A 17,008-nucleotide genomic window follows, 5' to 3' on the forward strand; every position below is an offset into this window, starting at 1 on the left:
TCCATTCTCCTCTCAGGATCTTGGGCATGCACGCACACGCGCCCGGCGTGAGCTTAAACCACAGGGTCCGGGACTCGAACCGCGGTTGACTACGTGGGAGTTCCGCGACATAGCCATTACGCTAACTGCTGGTCCCAACATAATATTTCTTGTGTGGGTAACATTAAGACCTATGCAGATAGTTATAATAGGGTGACATAAGAAAAAAGAGTATGTTGAGTGTGTACTTGAGACTTGGAAATCAGGACACCTTCCTTAAAAGTTAGCTTCGGCTAGTATCCTTAATATTTGAGAAAAAGAAGTTTCTTAGGGTTAGTCTTTAAACTTTTTTTTTCTTTTCATTATTTTGCTTTAATTATGTCTCAAGTCCGTATTTAAGATAACCTTTTCTTGTCCAGCGATTATTTTAATTTTTAAGTTTTTGACATAGGGTGTATGCATTCACTGGACAGAGATAGGGACAGGGAAAGTAAGAAATCATCCCCTCAGGGTGAATAGCCACTCTGTATTCTCTTCTCCTCTTGGGATTTTGGACTGCACATACACCTGGTGTGATTTTCAAGTAGTCCAGTGTGGGACTCAAACTATAGTCAGCCATGTAAGAGTTCAGTGCCTTGACTACAATGCCACCTGCTGGCCTCCCTTTAAAAAAATGTTTTTAGCTATGTTGCTGGACTTCCATGTAGTCGACCACGGTTCAAGTCCTGGACCTGGCGGCTTAAACTCACTCCGGGCGTGTATGTGTGTGCATGCCCAAGATTCCAAGAGGAGAATGGAGGAGAAGGCATTGCAGCATGGCCATCCCCCCCGGGGGCGAGATTTCTTGCTTTCTATTCCCTCCGTCTCTGTCTTTTTGGCGAGTGCCCGTACCCTATAGCAAAAATCTCTCCAAAAAAAAAAAAAAAAGTTTTTAATTGCCCTTGACTGCATCTCACATTTCAAGAACTGTTTTACATGTAAATATAAATAATTCAAAAGCATTTTATCTTCAAAATCGTTTTTAAGATGTGTATGAACTGCAGACTTCCTTAAATATCTAAGTGTCTTCCTAATGCTTTGTAATTTTTATTGCCAATTTTTCTTTTATGCTTAAAAATTTAAAAATATGATTATATAGAATATGCTGAAATAATAATAATAATAATAATAATAATAATAATAATGCCATGGGTTTCATTTGTGTGTGAAGGACAAGTGCAATATATAGGAAAGATCAGATGCCCTTATAAAATTCTTTCAAATACTATTTATTTTGTGCTTGAATGGTATTTAGCTTGCTTTGAGGCCAGTTAATTTCATTATCAATTATCTGTTGTTATTTGCTTAGCATTTGATTTAATCTCTTGATTGAAAGCCTTAGTTGGTCATTTGGTATTGTCAAAGTCAGTATCTGGTATTTCTCAGATATTAAATCTTTAACCCTTGTATCTGACCTTGCAAAGGATGTGTAAATACAGTACTGCACAGAAACAGCTGGCCCACGCCAGGGAGCTTTTTTATTTGCTGTTATTTAATGGCAGAAATGTGCAGGGGAATGAAATGAGACCTCTTCAGAGATGCAGATTTGGACTGTGTTTTTTCCTATCATTTTCTAAGAGCCATTTTCCACCAATTAATCATAGTTGTTACATGCTTATGGTTTTTCTTTGGCAGAATTTTATTTCACAAGCAAGATTATGGTTATTGTCCAACCTAAAATTTCAATTTATATGGTTCTCTTTTCCTAAAGAACAAAAAGAATAAGAAAGTATTGCGATTGAATGATGAATCCTATGCAGTTTTCCTTCTTATAAAAAGAGATTATTTGTGGATTTAGAACAACTGCAATGAAGAAAATAACTGACTCTTTTTATTATGCAGGTGCAAGTACTAGCGAAGAAAATTATTCTTTCATATTTAAGCCTAATAGTGAATTCAAAGAATGACCTGGCTCTGGCTCATATTCTCAATATTCCTGATAGAGGCCTTGGAAAAGAAGCCTTCACCGATTTGAAACATGCTGCTCGAGAGAAGCAGCTATCTCTCTTTTTGGTATGGACATGTTATATTTTCAAGACTATTAAGCCTCCTTGAGCAGTAGATCTGTAGAGTTCTGGTAATTATGATAAATTAACTTTCAAGTCATTAATTTTTGTTTTACTCATGTACTTGAAAATCCATAGTATTTTTATTTTTTACTATATTGTTCAAGATTGGGAAGAAAGACTTTCTCTAAAGTGGTATTTCCCTAACCTACATATATTCTGAGGGGTGCTAGCCTTGAGAAATTTTCCTTATACATTTTTTCAGAAGCAAAAAGCCCCCATTAAATGCTCTTTGGATAAGTGTTTCCGGGGAAACAAGTTTAGAAGTTTATATACCCCTGTTGATTAGACATAATGTATATTTGTATGTCAAGAGCTCTTAGAAGTCTGCCATAAAGAAATCTGTATAAATTATAACAAGTTAATCATGTTATTTAATTTGTTGTTTTCTAAATTATGTGACCATAGGACTTTCACTTACATTATTGACATTTCCTAGAATTCATCTTTTTTAGGGTATTCTTTAGAAAATACTGTTTTAGAACATTTCATCTTTGAATGGAGACATCCTTATGTATAGCCATCATACATGTACACACACACACACACACACACACACACACATACACACAATTTTTAATTTTTTTTTTATGAGAGGAAGAGAGAGACAGACACACATGTAGACAGGGACTGCTTATAGGCTCTTGCTAACCCTCATTTCTTCCAGCCATCTACCTAACCAGGATCATGGGCACAAATGTGGGCGTGCTCAGGTCAACCTGGGATCCAAAGCCTGGGCCTTCCCATATGGCTCCATTTCTGCCTACTGGCATTCTACCAATTATACCACCATGGCTGGGTATATGTTTGTATTTTTGTCACTGTAAAAACAAGGCCTTTTGAACTTCACATGATCAGGTGATCCTAGGATGTAAAAGCAAGATAGAACTTGGTGATTATCTAGTGTAAATCTTTATTTTATAAATAAAGAAGCTAAGGTTTTGAAGTATTGAATTTCCCAACCTCCTCAGCTGTTTAACACAACAGATCAGTTGACACTGAAAATTCCTTTGCTTCATGTAACATTCCAATGGCCAGTATTCAGTTTATGTAAGAATATATTCATAATTTTTTTGTTTGTAGGATTTTTTGGGTTTTTTTTTTTTTTTTTTTTTTAGAGGTTTTCGGGCGCGTGCGTTCACCAGACAGACAGAGAGAGACAGAGAGACAGAGGGACAGAAAGTGAGAAATCACCCCCCAGGGGGGATGGTCACGCTGCAATCCCTTCTCCTCCATTCTCCTCTCAGGATCTTGGGCACAGACGCACACGTGCCCGGCATAAGTTTTAAGCCACCGGGTCCGGGATGCGAACCACCGTCAACTACATGGGAGTCCAGCGACATAGCCATTACGCTAACTGCTGGTCCCTGTTTGTAGGATTTTTTTACAAATTTTTTCATAAGTAAAGCTAAGACAGAGATAGTACACTCAATAGCTCTTGTCACTGTTGTTAACTCCCAGCCTCAGCCAGTCCCTGATCATGAGTGCATGTACGTCCAGCATTCTCAGGGCAGTCTCCAGTTGGAAACCTAGACCTGTTCCCGTGTGAGTCAGCCGTATAGAGCATTATGTTTTATTGCTGTGCCAACATCTGGCCCCAAAATGAACTAATTCTTCATATGCAATGATACATTCTTAAGAATATATTCTTTAGTTTTTAATTGTCTTCAGCTCCTCAGTCTTTGTTTACAGTTGGATATTATTGCCATCATCCTTACTAACATGAATTCTGCATGGCACTTGTTTCTTTGTTGAATTAAGGTATGACAAGACCTATAAAATGTGCTTCATCTTACTGTTTACTCAGAATTGTACAGATATATATTTAACTATATACCTAGAATCATACTTAGGTAGATACCTAACTTCATAAAGTATTTGGTTGTTGGAAAAGTCATGATGCATTTTTGTATAGAAAAAAAAAGAAAAATGCATTATAAATTTTCTGACAACGCAGTAGACACTAGTTTTAACTTATTAAATAAGCCAACATTACTAAATCATTTGTTTTAATTCATAGGTGGCCACGTCCTTTATTAGAACAATACAGCTTGGAGGGAAAGGATATGCACCATCACCATCTGATCCACTAAGGGCACATGTAAAGGGATTATCTAATTTTATTAATTTCATTGATAAATTAGATGAGATTCTTGGAGACATACCAAATCCAAGGTAATGACTTTTCATAATTTACAAATGTGTGATATTAATCACTCTTTAAACTTCACAGAGTTAGGTGAGCAGGTGGTGTAGTGGTTAAGGCACTGGATTCCCACATAGCTGACCACAGTTCGAATTCTGTGCTGGTGACTTGAAAATTGAGTATGGTATGTATGTGTGCATACATGCCCAAAATCATGAGAGGAAAATGGAGAAGGAATTGCGGTGTGGCCATTCCCTGTGGGAGGTGATTTCTCATTTTCTCTTTTTCTGTCTTTTTCCAGTAAGGAAATGTACCCTTTAGCAAAAATCTAAAAAAAAGGTAAAGAAGCTTTACAGAATTGAAGATAAGAACAATGAAAAATAGTAGTACCCCCTCCCCCTTATTCATGGCAGATACTTTCCAATATGCTCAGTGTTTGTTTTAAACTACAGACAGTATAGATTCATATGTACACTGTTTTTTCTTATACATACATACCTTTAAGTTTAACTGATTGGGTCTTTGTAAAAGTCATGACACATTTTCTGTGATTCTCTATGCAAAAATCGATCATGAATTTTCCAGTGACCCAATATTAATTAGACACAGTAAGAGATCAACAACATTAGCTAGTAATAAAATAGAAAATTTATAGCAACATACCATAATAAAAGTAGGTGAATTTGGTCTTTCTTTCTTTCGAAATATCTTCTACTTTTCTCAAGAAGAAAGGACCAAGTGGGATGGCATGAAATGTCATCCTGCTACTCAAAACAGTACATAGTTTAAAACTTATGAATCATTTATGTCTGGATTTTCCACTGAATATTTATGAATATTCACTCATGATCAACAGTTGGTAACTAGAACTGTAGAAAACAAAACTGGATGAGTGGGGACAACTATATTGAAATGACCAAGTATCAAACCTAGTAGTAGGGAGAAGAAACAAAATATCTAGATGAGTAAGATAAAATTACATGCCCCCCCCCCCACCATATTTCTGCCTATCTGTGATTCTAAAATTTTTGCCAAAGTCAGATAACATGTCCAAACTAAATTGGATTAGAGAAGAGGGTTACCATTTGTCTATATCTGGAAGAACAGATTTTTAAGGACTAGAAATGATAATAGATAGCTTTTTAAAGAATTATTTACTTTTATTTATTATTATTATTATTTAATTTACTACAGGGCATGTGTGCTCACCAGAGAAAGACAGAGTAAGAGAGCAGGAAAGTGAGAAAGCAAGCCTCCAGGTCCATGACTTGAACCACCATGTGGCAATCGAGCGCCTTAACCACCACATCACCTGCTGACCCCAGCTAATTTCTTTAAACTTCTTATTTAGCAATAAAGGAAACCATTACCAACAATGAATAAGAAAATTGATATAGATATGATGATTTCTTTTTCTAGTAGTTATGTTTTAATTTTTAATATGTCAATCTTTGGTTCATCTGGGATTTGTTTTCATATAATATTGGAGGTAGGAGATTTTTTTGTTATATCTGATAGATTCACATTTATAATATGGGTGTATTGGATAGTAAGTTTTAGATTGATTTGGGGGAAAGGAACTGATTTTATATGCCAGCAATCACGGTGATTCAATGTCATGTTGTTTAATATGCCACAGCATAATATAATAAAAATAGTTGTTATTTATTGAACGTTTAACATGTGTTAGACATTTTGTCATCTGATCATTACAACAACCTTACGTGATAGATAGTATTAATAACCCAACTTAGAGATGAAGAAACGAATCAGTAAGATTAGTAAGTAGCTGAGCTGAGATCTGAACTCAGCTCTGATGGTGGCACCTACTCTCTTAGTCACTTTATCTTATTTTATAAAACTTCTTCCCAAGGTGAATTTTTTTTTTCAGGATTCAATTCTGAACTGTATTCTGCCTTACATAGATATCTTCTTATATAGAAAATTGGAGGAGAAGAGAATTTTGAAAGTGGGTTATAGACAGTATCACCAATGTCACAGGAGAAGAGAATTTTGAAAGTGGGTTATAGATAATATCACCAATGTCTTCTGAACTTAAACATAATGTATTGATTGGCTGGCCATTTTTTCTGAGATAATTAATTTTTAAAAATATTTTTTGTAAGTTAATATAGATATTAAAGTTAAATGGTACTGTAGACTTCAAGTCCTCACATGAATTGACTTTAAATTTTTTAATGCATTTATTTTTATATTTACTTTCATTTAAATGAAAATTTTATGCTGTTTTTTTTTTACTTTTTCAATTTCAGACATTACTATTAACGTCTTACCATGGAAGATAAGGGTATATAACCCACTCATCAACTTTCTAACAACCTTCCCTCCAACCCTCATACATATACTTCTCTTTTTTCATCCTTATACAATTTTGATTGTGTCACATTTTAGAACTTACTTTTTAAGACTTTGACTATTGCCTGCTGCTAAGCTATATGATGTACTATGATTATACTTACTTTCTTGTACAAATTTTTGTTTTTATATAGAGCCAATCATTATCTACTTTAAAATTTTTTTATAATTTATTCTATAAGTGAAAGAGACAGAGAGAGGAGAGAGAGAGAGAGTTTTCAATTTCAGACATTACTATTAACGTCTTACCATGGAAGATAAGGGTATATAACCCACTCATCAACTTTCTAACAACCTTCCCTCCAACCCTCATACATATACTTCTCTTTTTTCATCCTTATACAATTTTGATTGTGTCACATTTTAGAACTTACTTTTTAAGACTTTGACTATTGCCTGCTGCTAAGCTATATGATGTACTATGATTATACTTACTTTCTTGTACAAATTTTTGTTTTTATATAGAGCCAATCATTATCTACTTTAAAATTTTTTTATAATTTATTCTATAAGTGAAAGAGACAGAGAGAGGAGAGAGAGAGAGAGAGAGCGAGAGAGCAAGTGAGCAACAGAGAGGACCCCCCAATAGAGACTCAATTTCAGTCTTTTCCCAGTCTGCCAACCCCATCTGTACTCAGGGAGGTAGGCGGATGTGAACTGGTAATCTTCTTATGTGGATCAGCTTTGCAGAGTACCACATTTTACTGCTGACCATTGTCTGGCCCCTCTTCTTCTTTTTTTTTTTCTTTGCTTCCTATATATTTATCATCAATTATTTATTAAACTTAACAATGAAACCATAATATTCTTCTTAATCTTGGGTCATTACCTTTTAATTCTGTTTTTTTTGCCCTTGAAGACATTCTTTCTGGAGAGTCCCCTATCTTACTCATGCAGCCTGTACTTTTCCTTGCTAGACCTGTGTCACAATGGCAGCTGTGAAGCTTTATTGCCCCCTTGTTATTTTTTTTGCCTCTGTTTGTTTCCTGAATCTTATGACTCTATTCTATTATCACATTTGATTGGATATGATCTTATGTCATATGTTATGTATCTAATATTAATTCATAATTAATTAAAATATTTTCATCTGGTCTTGGTTGTATCTAGATAAAATGTTTTTCTGTTAGTTTTTTTCTTTGTTTTTTGTTTTTTGTTTTTTGTTTTTTTTTTGGCCTTCTTTCATGTTACAAGTTCCTAAAATGTATCCTTTTATGTTTGAGAATGAGGCCCTGTAGGGCTGATTAGCAGTTTTGTATGTTAGGCTTAATTATAGCCTGATGGCCAGTTGGCTCTTTTGTTGGGGACTCACTCTCCAAATGTCAGTTACTATAGTTCTTTTCCTAAGGGCTTTCCCAACAATTTCCACAGAGGCTTCCCTTAATCTCTGAAAGCTGTAAATCCCATCACCGATATTCTAGGATTCCAACAGGGCAGATGAATGAGTTTCACAGTTCAGTATGTAGATTTTTACTTGCTCCCTTCATTTTTAGTCCCTACTACTCCCAAATCTTCTGCTTTCTGTGCTGAAGTGGGAGAGGTGCACTTGCCTGACTGCTCAGAATAGTAGAGGAAATTTAGGAGTGTAAGTACTCTTCGTTTAGAGTCTCAACCAGCTTTCTAGTTTAAAGCCCCATTTTAACCATAACCTTCAGTAGCGTCTTCAGTTTCTGAGAATTTCTGAGGTTGGTTCTTATGTCTCTCTTAGTGGTTACTTGGGTTTGAGCTCTCTCTTCTGGGTAATCAGTTACACTTATCTGTCTGCTTTTCATCTTCCCATACTTTCATGAAATGTCTCTGCTATCATTGGCCATTGTCTCCTCTCACTTCTTTCTTTATAGATTGAAAACTCTCTGTTGCTTTTTTTATCATTTAAGTCAGGTTTTGGAGGGAGCAAAGATAAATACATATATTCAATCTAATGCAACTTGTTACATTATTTTTGGAAGTATTTTTTTCTTGGGTAAGTGATTAACAGGTTAGAATTATACTTGTTTTAGAGGTATCTAGGATAAGGGAATAAACTTCATCAACTTAGTAGCCACTTATTTTAGCTGTCCTGTCTGGTCTACCTTCTAGGGATGACTGGAGAAGTGAATATTTAAATAGTGAATGTCTTAAAGTGGGTACCTAAGTAGTCCACTTGAGCAGTCTTCACTCTCTTCCTTGTGGTGATTTTTTACGTTAAGTATATATTTGTTTTATAATTTACAAAAATAAAATTATTTAAAAACTGAAAACAAATCCTTTTTTTATTTTGAGAGAGAGAGTGTTTTGCTATAGGGCACCTGTGCTCACCAGAAAGAGAGAGATACAGAGAGATGGAAAGTGAGAAATCACCCCGGGTTCAGGAATCCCTTGACATCGAAACTGGAATCCCCCTAAAGCAGGTGAGAGTGGTATGAGTTAGCCTAGTCCCTTTGCCTTCCTCTTTATTCCACAGTGCAACCTCCCTGGGGGTGGGGTGGGGTGGGGTGGTAATGGCCACACCAAAATCCCTTCTCCTCTGTTTTCCTTCTTCTTGCCCAAAGCTGCTTGGTCTGGGACTTGAACCATGGTGGAGTTCATGGGAGTCTAAGGACATAACCATTATGCTATCTGCTGTTCCCAACATATATCCTTATGCAATAATAGATAAAAGAGTATACAAAAATAGAATGGTATTTAACCTTATCTTTATTGGAGCCAGGGGTAAGTCTGTCAGAAATACTTACCTAAATGAGTTTAATTTTTTTTTAAAGGACTTTACCTTCCTTTATTCTTTTTTCAACACTTTTAAAAAGTTTATTTATTTCTCCATTAGTGAGGAAGAGAAAGAACACCCTCAATAGGGCCCTGCTGCCATGATCCATCCCAAGCCTTAACCAGCCCTGGATTATGCCTATCATACTTAGAGAGGTCTCCACATGTGATCCCTGGAACCTTTTCCCCATGTGGCATTTCAGAGTATTGCATTTTACATGTGAGGCCCTTAGTTGAACTTTATCTTGAATGATGAACTGTAAGAAGTTAGCTAGACATGGAGATTGTGGGTACCAATTGGTACACTCTGTTGGTTATTCTTTTTCTTTTTTATTTCAATTGCCAGAGGGCACAGGTACTCGCCAAAGAGATGGGGAGAAAGCATTACCCAATTGGGCATGATCATGCTGCAATCCCTTCTATGTTTCTCCATCTTGTCAGGATTTGGGACATGCATGCATACATGCCTGGTGTGTCTTTTAAGCTTTTGGGACTGAGACTTGAACCACAGTCAACCTTGTGGGATCCAGCTATCTTAAATGCTAGACTATGGGGATAGCTCTGGTTATTTATTTTGTTTTATAATTTCATCTTCTCCTATTAGTACTTTAGTCTCAGTCTATAGAGATTATAAAAAAAGATAACAAATCATCTTGTTTCAGTTCCTTCTCCTTTTTATAGCTCAAAATCTTGAAAACAATAACTGTCCTTTTCTCACTTCCCTATTTTATTTTATTTAAGTTTTGCTATAGGGTGTGTGTGCTAGCCAGAGAGAGAGAGAGAGAGAGAGAGAGAGAGAGAGAGATCAACTCCCAGGAGAGATGATCACATGCACACATACCCAGCATTATTTTCAAGGCGCCAGGCCAGGATTTGAACCACTCACTTGGCCATGTGGGATCTAGCACCTTAACCTCCATGCCACTTGCTGCCTACACTAGTTCATGTGTATTTCTCAATAGGCAGTAAACTCTGAGTACTTACTGCTTTTCATCACTAGTATTTTATAGCCCCTCACACTATTTCTGGCTCAGAGTAGATGGTACTTACCTACTTGTGAATAATGAACTGACTTACACACATTTACTTTTCCCTTCTGAAATTATTCTGCCAATGATTACTTGTGATCTCCTAGTTATCATTGTCTTTTGATATTTTTTGAGTCCTCAGATTCAATGTCTTCTTGGAACTCTTTTTTTCCATGTCTTCTGTGATATCACTTTCTTCTTTAAAAATTTGCTGTAGAGCACATTTCACTTACTGGAAAGAGACGAGGTGGTGGAGGAGTGAGAAAGCAGCCCCTAGAGGGGATAGCCATGTTGTAATCCCTTCTCTTCCATTCTCCTTTCATGATTTTGGTCATGCATGCTTATATGCATATACAACCTACCTGTTTTTCAAGCCGCTGGGTCTGGAACTCCGGCAGTTATAGTTGGCCATGTGGGATCCAGCCACCTTCACCACCATACTACTGACTGGCCCTCTCTTTTCTGTTTCTCTGACTACATGTATGCAAATTATTCTATATCTGTATTTCATTAAAATTCAGTCTTTCCTGAGTTTCAGAAATATATGTTCAACTATCTTTAGTTGATACTTTAAGGGCAACTCAAAGTTAATATGTTCCAAACTGTTTTGAAAAAAAAACTGCTTCTTGTCCTAAAATGGTGATGCTTCTCTTTCCAGATATCAGAGACATTCTAAACTCTGTTTCTCCTCATCTTTATTCTTATAACTATTATCTCTTTTTTTTTTTTTTTCAATTTGCCAGAGAGGGAGTAAACAACCACAATGGGATTTGATCACATCATGATCCTGTCTTCATTTCTTCTTCCTGTCAGGGTTTTGGTCATGTACACATATGTGCTTGGTATATTTGTCAAGCTGCTGGGGCTGGGATTTGAACCATGTAATCAGCCCTGTGGCATCTTAACCAGTGGGCCACAGGGTTGGCACTGTAGCTACTATCTTATTTATAGCTTTTTGCTGTTTTCAGACTTTCTTTCTTTTTCACTTGGGCTTTTTCAGTTGTCTGCATTGTTGATTCTTCTTCATTCCTGAGTGCCCCATTCTGTGGTCCTCACTCCTGCCAGGGTGATTGTTATGAAACAGCAAATGCTATTCTCATGATTAAAACCTCCCAATAATTCCACGTTAGGTACAGTCTAAAACTCCAGAAACCTAAGTATGATATACAAAATTGCATATGATCTACTGCTCATCTCTCTCTCTTGTTCTCATCTCTTCATTGTCTCCATCCCTCAACGTTAATACTTGGGGATAAAAATATATTTAATTCTTGGGCCAGTGGAGGCATGGTAGTTAAGGTGACTGGAACCTATATGGCTGACTATGCAATTTGAGTGCTGGAACTGACAGCTGGAAAAAACATGCAGGGTGTATGTGTGTGCATGCTTAAGATCCCAAAAAGAGTAATGGGGGAGAAAAGATTGTGGCATGACCATCCCCATTGAGGGTACTTTCTTATTTTCAATCTGTCTCTCTATCTATCTGGTGATTGCACAACCTCTAGCAAATTTTTAAAAATGTATTTAACTCTTATATGTGGAGGTAAGTTTGAGCTACTTATCTTATAATAGGAGAGTAATCTTTAAGTATAAGGAAAGATGAAGAAACAATAAATAAATTAATTAAATAAATAAATAAATAAATAAATAAATAAATAAATAAATATTCTCATAGTGATTGCCAACTTTTAATGTGGTCCTCTTCACCATAGTTGACTGCATTTCTGCGTTTTGCCAGTAGATGCCACCATAAAATGCATACTGTACTGCATGCTATACTTTAATCATGTCATGCTATACTGACTGAAAAATGTCTTTAGTCAGAGGTTTCAGGTTATATAAATTACTTTCCATTTGTTTAGAAATGTAAAATTCTATATTTCAAATCTATTATGTAACTTGTTATACATACTTGCATCATATATAATTGACTAAATATACATTTGTAGATTGTTACATTGGGTTGACATGATCCATTCTAATCTCCTAATGTTAAATTGTTTCTTTAAAATTATTTTAGAAGTATATTTATGTATTTGATATGATTATTAATTGAATTAGGTTTGTTTTTTTTTTATGACAGGGTGTGTGTGTTTTACACTAGGGTGTGTGCGCTTGCCAGGGAGACAGAGGGAGTGAGTGAGAAAGCATTTCCCAGGTGATGGCCACACTGTAGTACTCTCTCTTCTATTCTCCTCTTGGGGTTTTAGGCAAACTCGTGTGCACGCTCAGCATGTTTTTTCAAACTTCCAGGTCTGAGACTCAAACTGCATGGTCAGCCATGTGGGATCCAGCTACCTTAACTACCATGCCAATGTCTGGCCCAATTGAATTGAATTTTTTTTTTCTTTTTGAGAGAGATTTTTGATGTAGGATGCATGCACTCACCAGAGAGACAGAAAGCGAGAAATTGTCTCCCAGGGGCCGGGGGTGGGGCGAGGGAGAAGACCATGCCACAATCTCTTCTCCTCCATTCTCCTCTTGGAATTTTGGGCATACACACCCACATGCCTACATGAGTTTTTAAGACACTGGGTACGGGACTCAAACCATGGTCAACTACGTGGGAGTCCAGCAACATTACCATTCTGCCATCTGCTGGTCCCAATTGAGTTTAATTTTTAAAAGTAAATTTTTTCAGCATTGGTTATCAAATTTTCAATATGGTATGGAAAGGCCATAAATACCCATTAAAGTATCAGGAATCATTTGATGGTATTATTTCTTTGTGTTCTCTTCCAGCTACTTTGTTTTGATATAGGCTTTGGGATTTAATTGTACTTTTTATTAATGGTCTCATTTTTCCCTTTCTGCCTTAGGGGTCTGTGATGTTACACTTAGGTACTGCAGAGACCTCTTTCTCATTTAAGTTCTCTTATTAGTGGTTGTTCAGAAGAATCATAATGCATCTTCTAGGATGTCATTCGGAATACCTCCTTTTTTGCTCTATTTTCCTACTCAAACTCCCTTCATAGTTTCAGTGTCTCATTATATCATAGTCAGTTGTGAACTATTAAAGAGAAAGTTTTCATTCATTTTGTATTTTCAGTGCATAGCACATATGTCCTGTAGTAACTTGAGTTAAAACTACTGGACTTTCTAAGCTCTATAAGCAAGAGTTTGAATTAGGCCACTGTGTTGCTGAACAGATACTCAAAAAGCTAATGATTGACTCTTAGAATGAATACGCAGACTAGTGATAGCCTGGTGTTTGGAATATTTTGCCATGGGTTAAAATGTTGACCGTGGCAGATATGTGAAAAGCAAGCCTTATAATATTTTTCTAAATACAGTTCAGACAGTGAATTACATCATCTTTAAATTTAGCATCCTGTAGAAGGAAGGAATCAAAAAAGGAAGGTAAAGGTGACTTTTTTCTAATATTATTTGTGCATTTTTTTTGTTCTTGTAGTTGGCACTAAGATATTCTTTCATATTTTATTATTAGCCTTGAGAATCTCTTCCAAAATCTTATTTTAATTCCCAGAAAAAGCACATAGTGTTAATTATATTTTTCATTTTGGCTACATTTTATCCAGCTTATTTCTATGCTTTTAAATGGAAATTAAAGAAAAAATATATTAAACAAGAAGTTCTCATGTACATAAAATAATTACTAGAGTCTTCTCAGATTTCTGGTTACAGGAATATGGCAGACTAGATCTTCTGCTCAACCCTTTTATTGAAAATAATGAATAATGTTGGATAATATTTAAAGCCTTTTTCTTTTTAAGAAAAGTTTACTCAGGGACCAGCAGTTGGCATAATGGCTATTTCACTGGACTCCCATGTAGCCAAACACGGTTCGAGTCCAGACCCAGTGGCTTAAACTCATACCTGGTGCGTGTGCATGTGTGCCCAAGATCCCGAGAGGAGAATGGAGGAGAAGGAATTGTGATGTGACCATTCCCTCTGAGGGATGATTTCTCACTTTCTGTCTTTCTGTCTCTCTGTCTCTCTCTGTCTTTCTATCTTTCTGCAAGTGCACATGCACTATAGCAAAAAAAAAAAACAAAAAAAACAAAAAAAACAAAAAACCTCTTTCAAAAAAAGAAAAAGAAAGAAAAGTTTACTCATTTTTTTGAGAGAGACACACACAGACACACTTGAGAGGGTCTTATCACACCATGATCCTCCCCATTAGGTCTTCCAGTGAGCTTGGATCACAGGCATGCCTAATATTCAGGTTGACCTTGGATGTGAACCCACAGCCTCCCGAATGGCTCTAATGTTACACAGTGGTGCTCTATTGCCTGTATAGCCATGTCTGTGCCTAAAACTGTTTCATAAATGCATTGTGAGCATTCAAATATAGTGGAAATATAGATCAAAAGTAGGTAGAAGAGGAAAGCCAGAGAGACAAGTCAAGAAGAGAGGTCATATATTATTTTGAGAGTATTTATTGAATCTAGTGAATTAAAGATTCTATTCTTATAGTTACTAAAGTCTGAGGGGACAGGAAACAAAGCCCAGGGACTACCCAGTATCTCTCTCTGTCTTTCTGGCGAGCGCACGCGCCCTATAGCAAAAACCTCTCCAAAAAAAAAAGAAAAAAAAAACAAAAAAAACAAAAAAAACAAAAAACCTCTTTCAAAAAAAGAAAAAGAAAGAAAAGTTTACTCATTTTTTTGAGAGAGACACACACAGACACACTTGAGAGGGTCTTATCACACCATGATCCTCCCCATTAGGTCTTCCAGTGAGCTTGGATCACAGGCATGCCTAATATTCAGGTTGACCTTGGATGTGAACCCACAGCCTCCCGAATGGCTCTAATGTTACACAGTGGTGCTCTATTGCCTGTATAGCCATGTCTGTGCCTAAAACTGTTTCATAAATGCATTGTGAGCATTCAAATATAGTGGAAATATAGATCAAAAGTAGGTAGAAGAGGAAAGCCAGAGAGACAAGTCAAGAAGAGAGGTCATATATTATTTTGAGAGTATTTATTGAATCTAGTGAATTAAAGATTCTATTCTTATAGTTACTAAAGTCTGAGGGGACAGGAAACAAAGCCCAGGGACTACCCAGCTGGTGAGTTTAGTAAGAAGCCTATTCATTCTATAGGACTAATCCCTCGGTGTAAAGATGAACTAAGACTGAAAGCTTTAGGTCCAGCCTAAAGCTGGTGTTGGCAGTGGAGGGCACTACTGCATGATTTTGGAGACTCTCTGAGAAGGCTCTGGGTTCACATCCTGGGTCTACCTGGAGGCATACCCATGCTTCTAGATGGCTGTAAGACTTGTGTTGATTATGGCATGAAGATCCTGTTGAGGGTAGTTGTGTGCGTCTCTCAGGAAATCATACACTTTTTTTTTTTTAAAAAAGAAAGAAGACAAAGAAGGCATTTGACTGATAAAAGGGCTTCCCAGAAAACCTAGTTATGCTAGTTAATGCTAAAATTTCCTAATATTTAGTTTAAAGCTTAAAACATAAGACAGTTTTGCTGTCATTTCTTTTCAACATAGTATTGAATGTATAATTCAATATAGTAAGACAGAAGAAAGAAGTAGGACATGTAACAATTGAACAGGAAGAAATAAAATCCTATTTGATAATATGATTACATATGCAGAAAAAATCTCAAGACTCTAAAGGAGAATTATTAAAATTAGCAGTAGAGGGACCAGCAGTTGGCATAATGGCAATGTTGCTGGACTCCCATGTGGTCAACCGTAGTTTGAGTCTGGGACCCAGTGACTTAAACTCATGCTGGGCGCATGTGCATGCATGGCCAAGATCCCGAGAATAGAATAGAGGAGAAGGGATTGCAGTGTGGCCATCCCCCTTGGGGGGTGATTTCTCTCTTTCTGTCTCTCTGTCTCTCTCTTTCTGGCAAGTGCACACTCCCTATAGGAAAAACCTCTCCCCCACCAAAAAAAAAAAATTAGGAGTAGAGTTCAATGGTGTTGCTAGATACAAGATCAATAAATGAAAAACAGTTATTTTATATAATTTTACACTAAACATTTTAAAAAAATATAGCTTCAAAATATAAAGTACAAAGAATAATAACTTTTTTTTAATTATTTTTTTATTTTTTATCATCATATCTTCTTCATATTACATTGGATTACATATAACTTTACAGTGTATTACATTGTTTCTTCAAAAGGGAATGCCATGCACGTCAGTCAGTACAGAGACATTAATCTCCCCACTTCAACATTCCATATCTTTTCTGTTTTCCCCAATCATTATCTTTATTATTCTAATTATTTTTATAAAACAGTTAATTGCTATTTCTCGTTTTGCTTTTAAAAATACTTTGCCCGTCATGAAACACTTCTCAGACCAATCCAGTTGAGAATTCTATACATGTCATCATCAACAGTTAATAAGCCCTATCTGTTTCTCACTAACGTCCTGTCTCTCTATTGCTCACTTGCTATCTTTCTCTATCCTCTTCTCTTCACTTACCCCATTCCACACTGTCCTATTCTCATTAAGTACCTTCACTTCAAGAATGGTAGAGTAGTTCCTGTTCTTCCCTGAGGCAATGCAGGGCTGGTAACCATCATCTTCTCAAGTTGCAAGTTCTCAGACCTTGTTTTCCGCTTCAGCCTGCTGATCCACAGGCCACACGCCGGCCCTGGAGAGGCAGCTGAACGCCGGGGCATGAGCCCCGAGCC

At 36.4% G+C, this 17,008-nt stretch overlaps 1 protein-coding gene across 2 annotated transcripts in view; it reads left to right on the forward strand.

Moving 5' to 3' along the window:
- The window catches only part of PARPBP (PARP1 binding protein), an 82,517-nt gene that overhangs the window by 40,557 nt on the left and 24,952 nt on the right, over positions 1–17,008 (forward strand). For both annotated transcript variants that reach the window (XM_006141398.3, XM_027775744.1), the window contains exons 5-6: positions 1,861–2,031; positions 4,105–4,259. In XM_006141398.3, the coding sequence (XP_006141460.1) occupies positions 1,861–2,031; positions 4,105–4,259 (326 nt within the window). The remainder of the gene's footprint in view (positions 1–1,860; positions 2,032–4,104; positions 4,260–17,008) is intronic.

Source organism: Tupaia chinensis, unplaced genomic scaffold, assembly GCF_000334495.1.
Source record: "Tupaia chinensis unplaced genomic scaffold, TupChi_1.0 Scaffold000054_1, whole genome shotgun sequence".
NCBI lineage: Eukaryota > Metazoa > Chordata > Mammalia > Scandentia > Tupaiidae > Tupaia > Tupaia belangeri.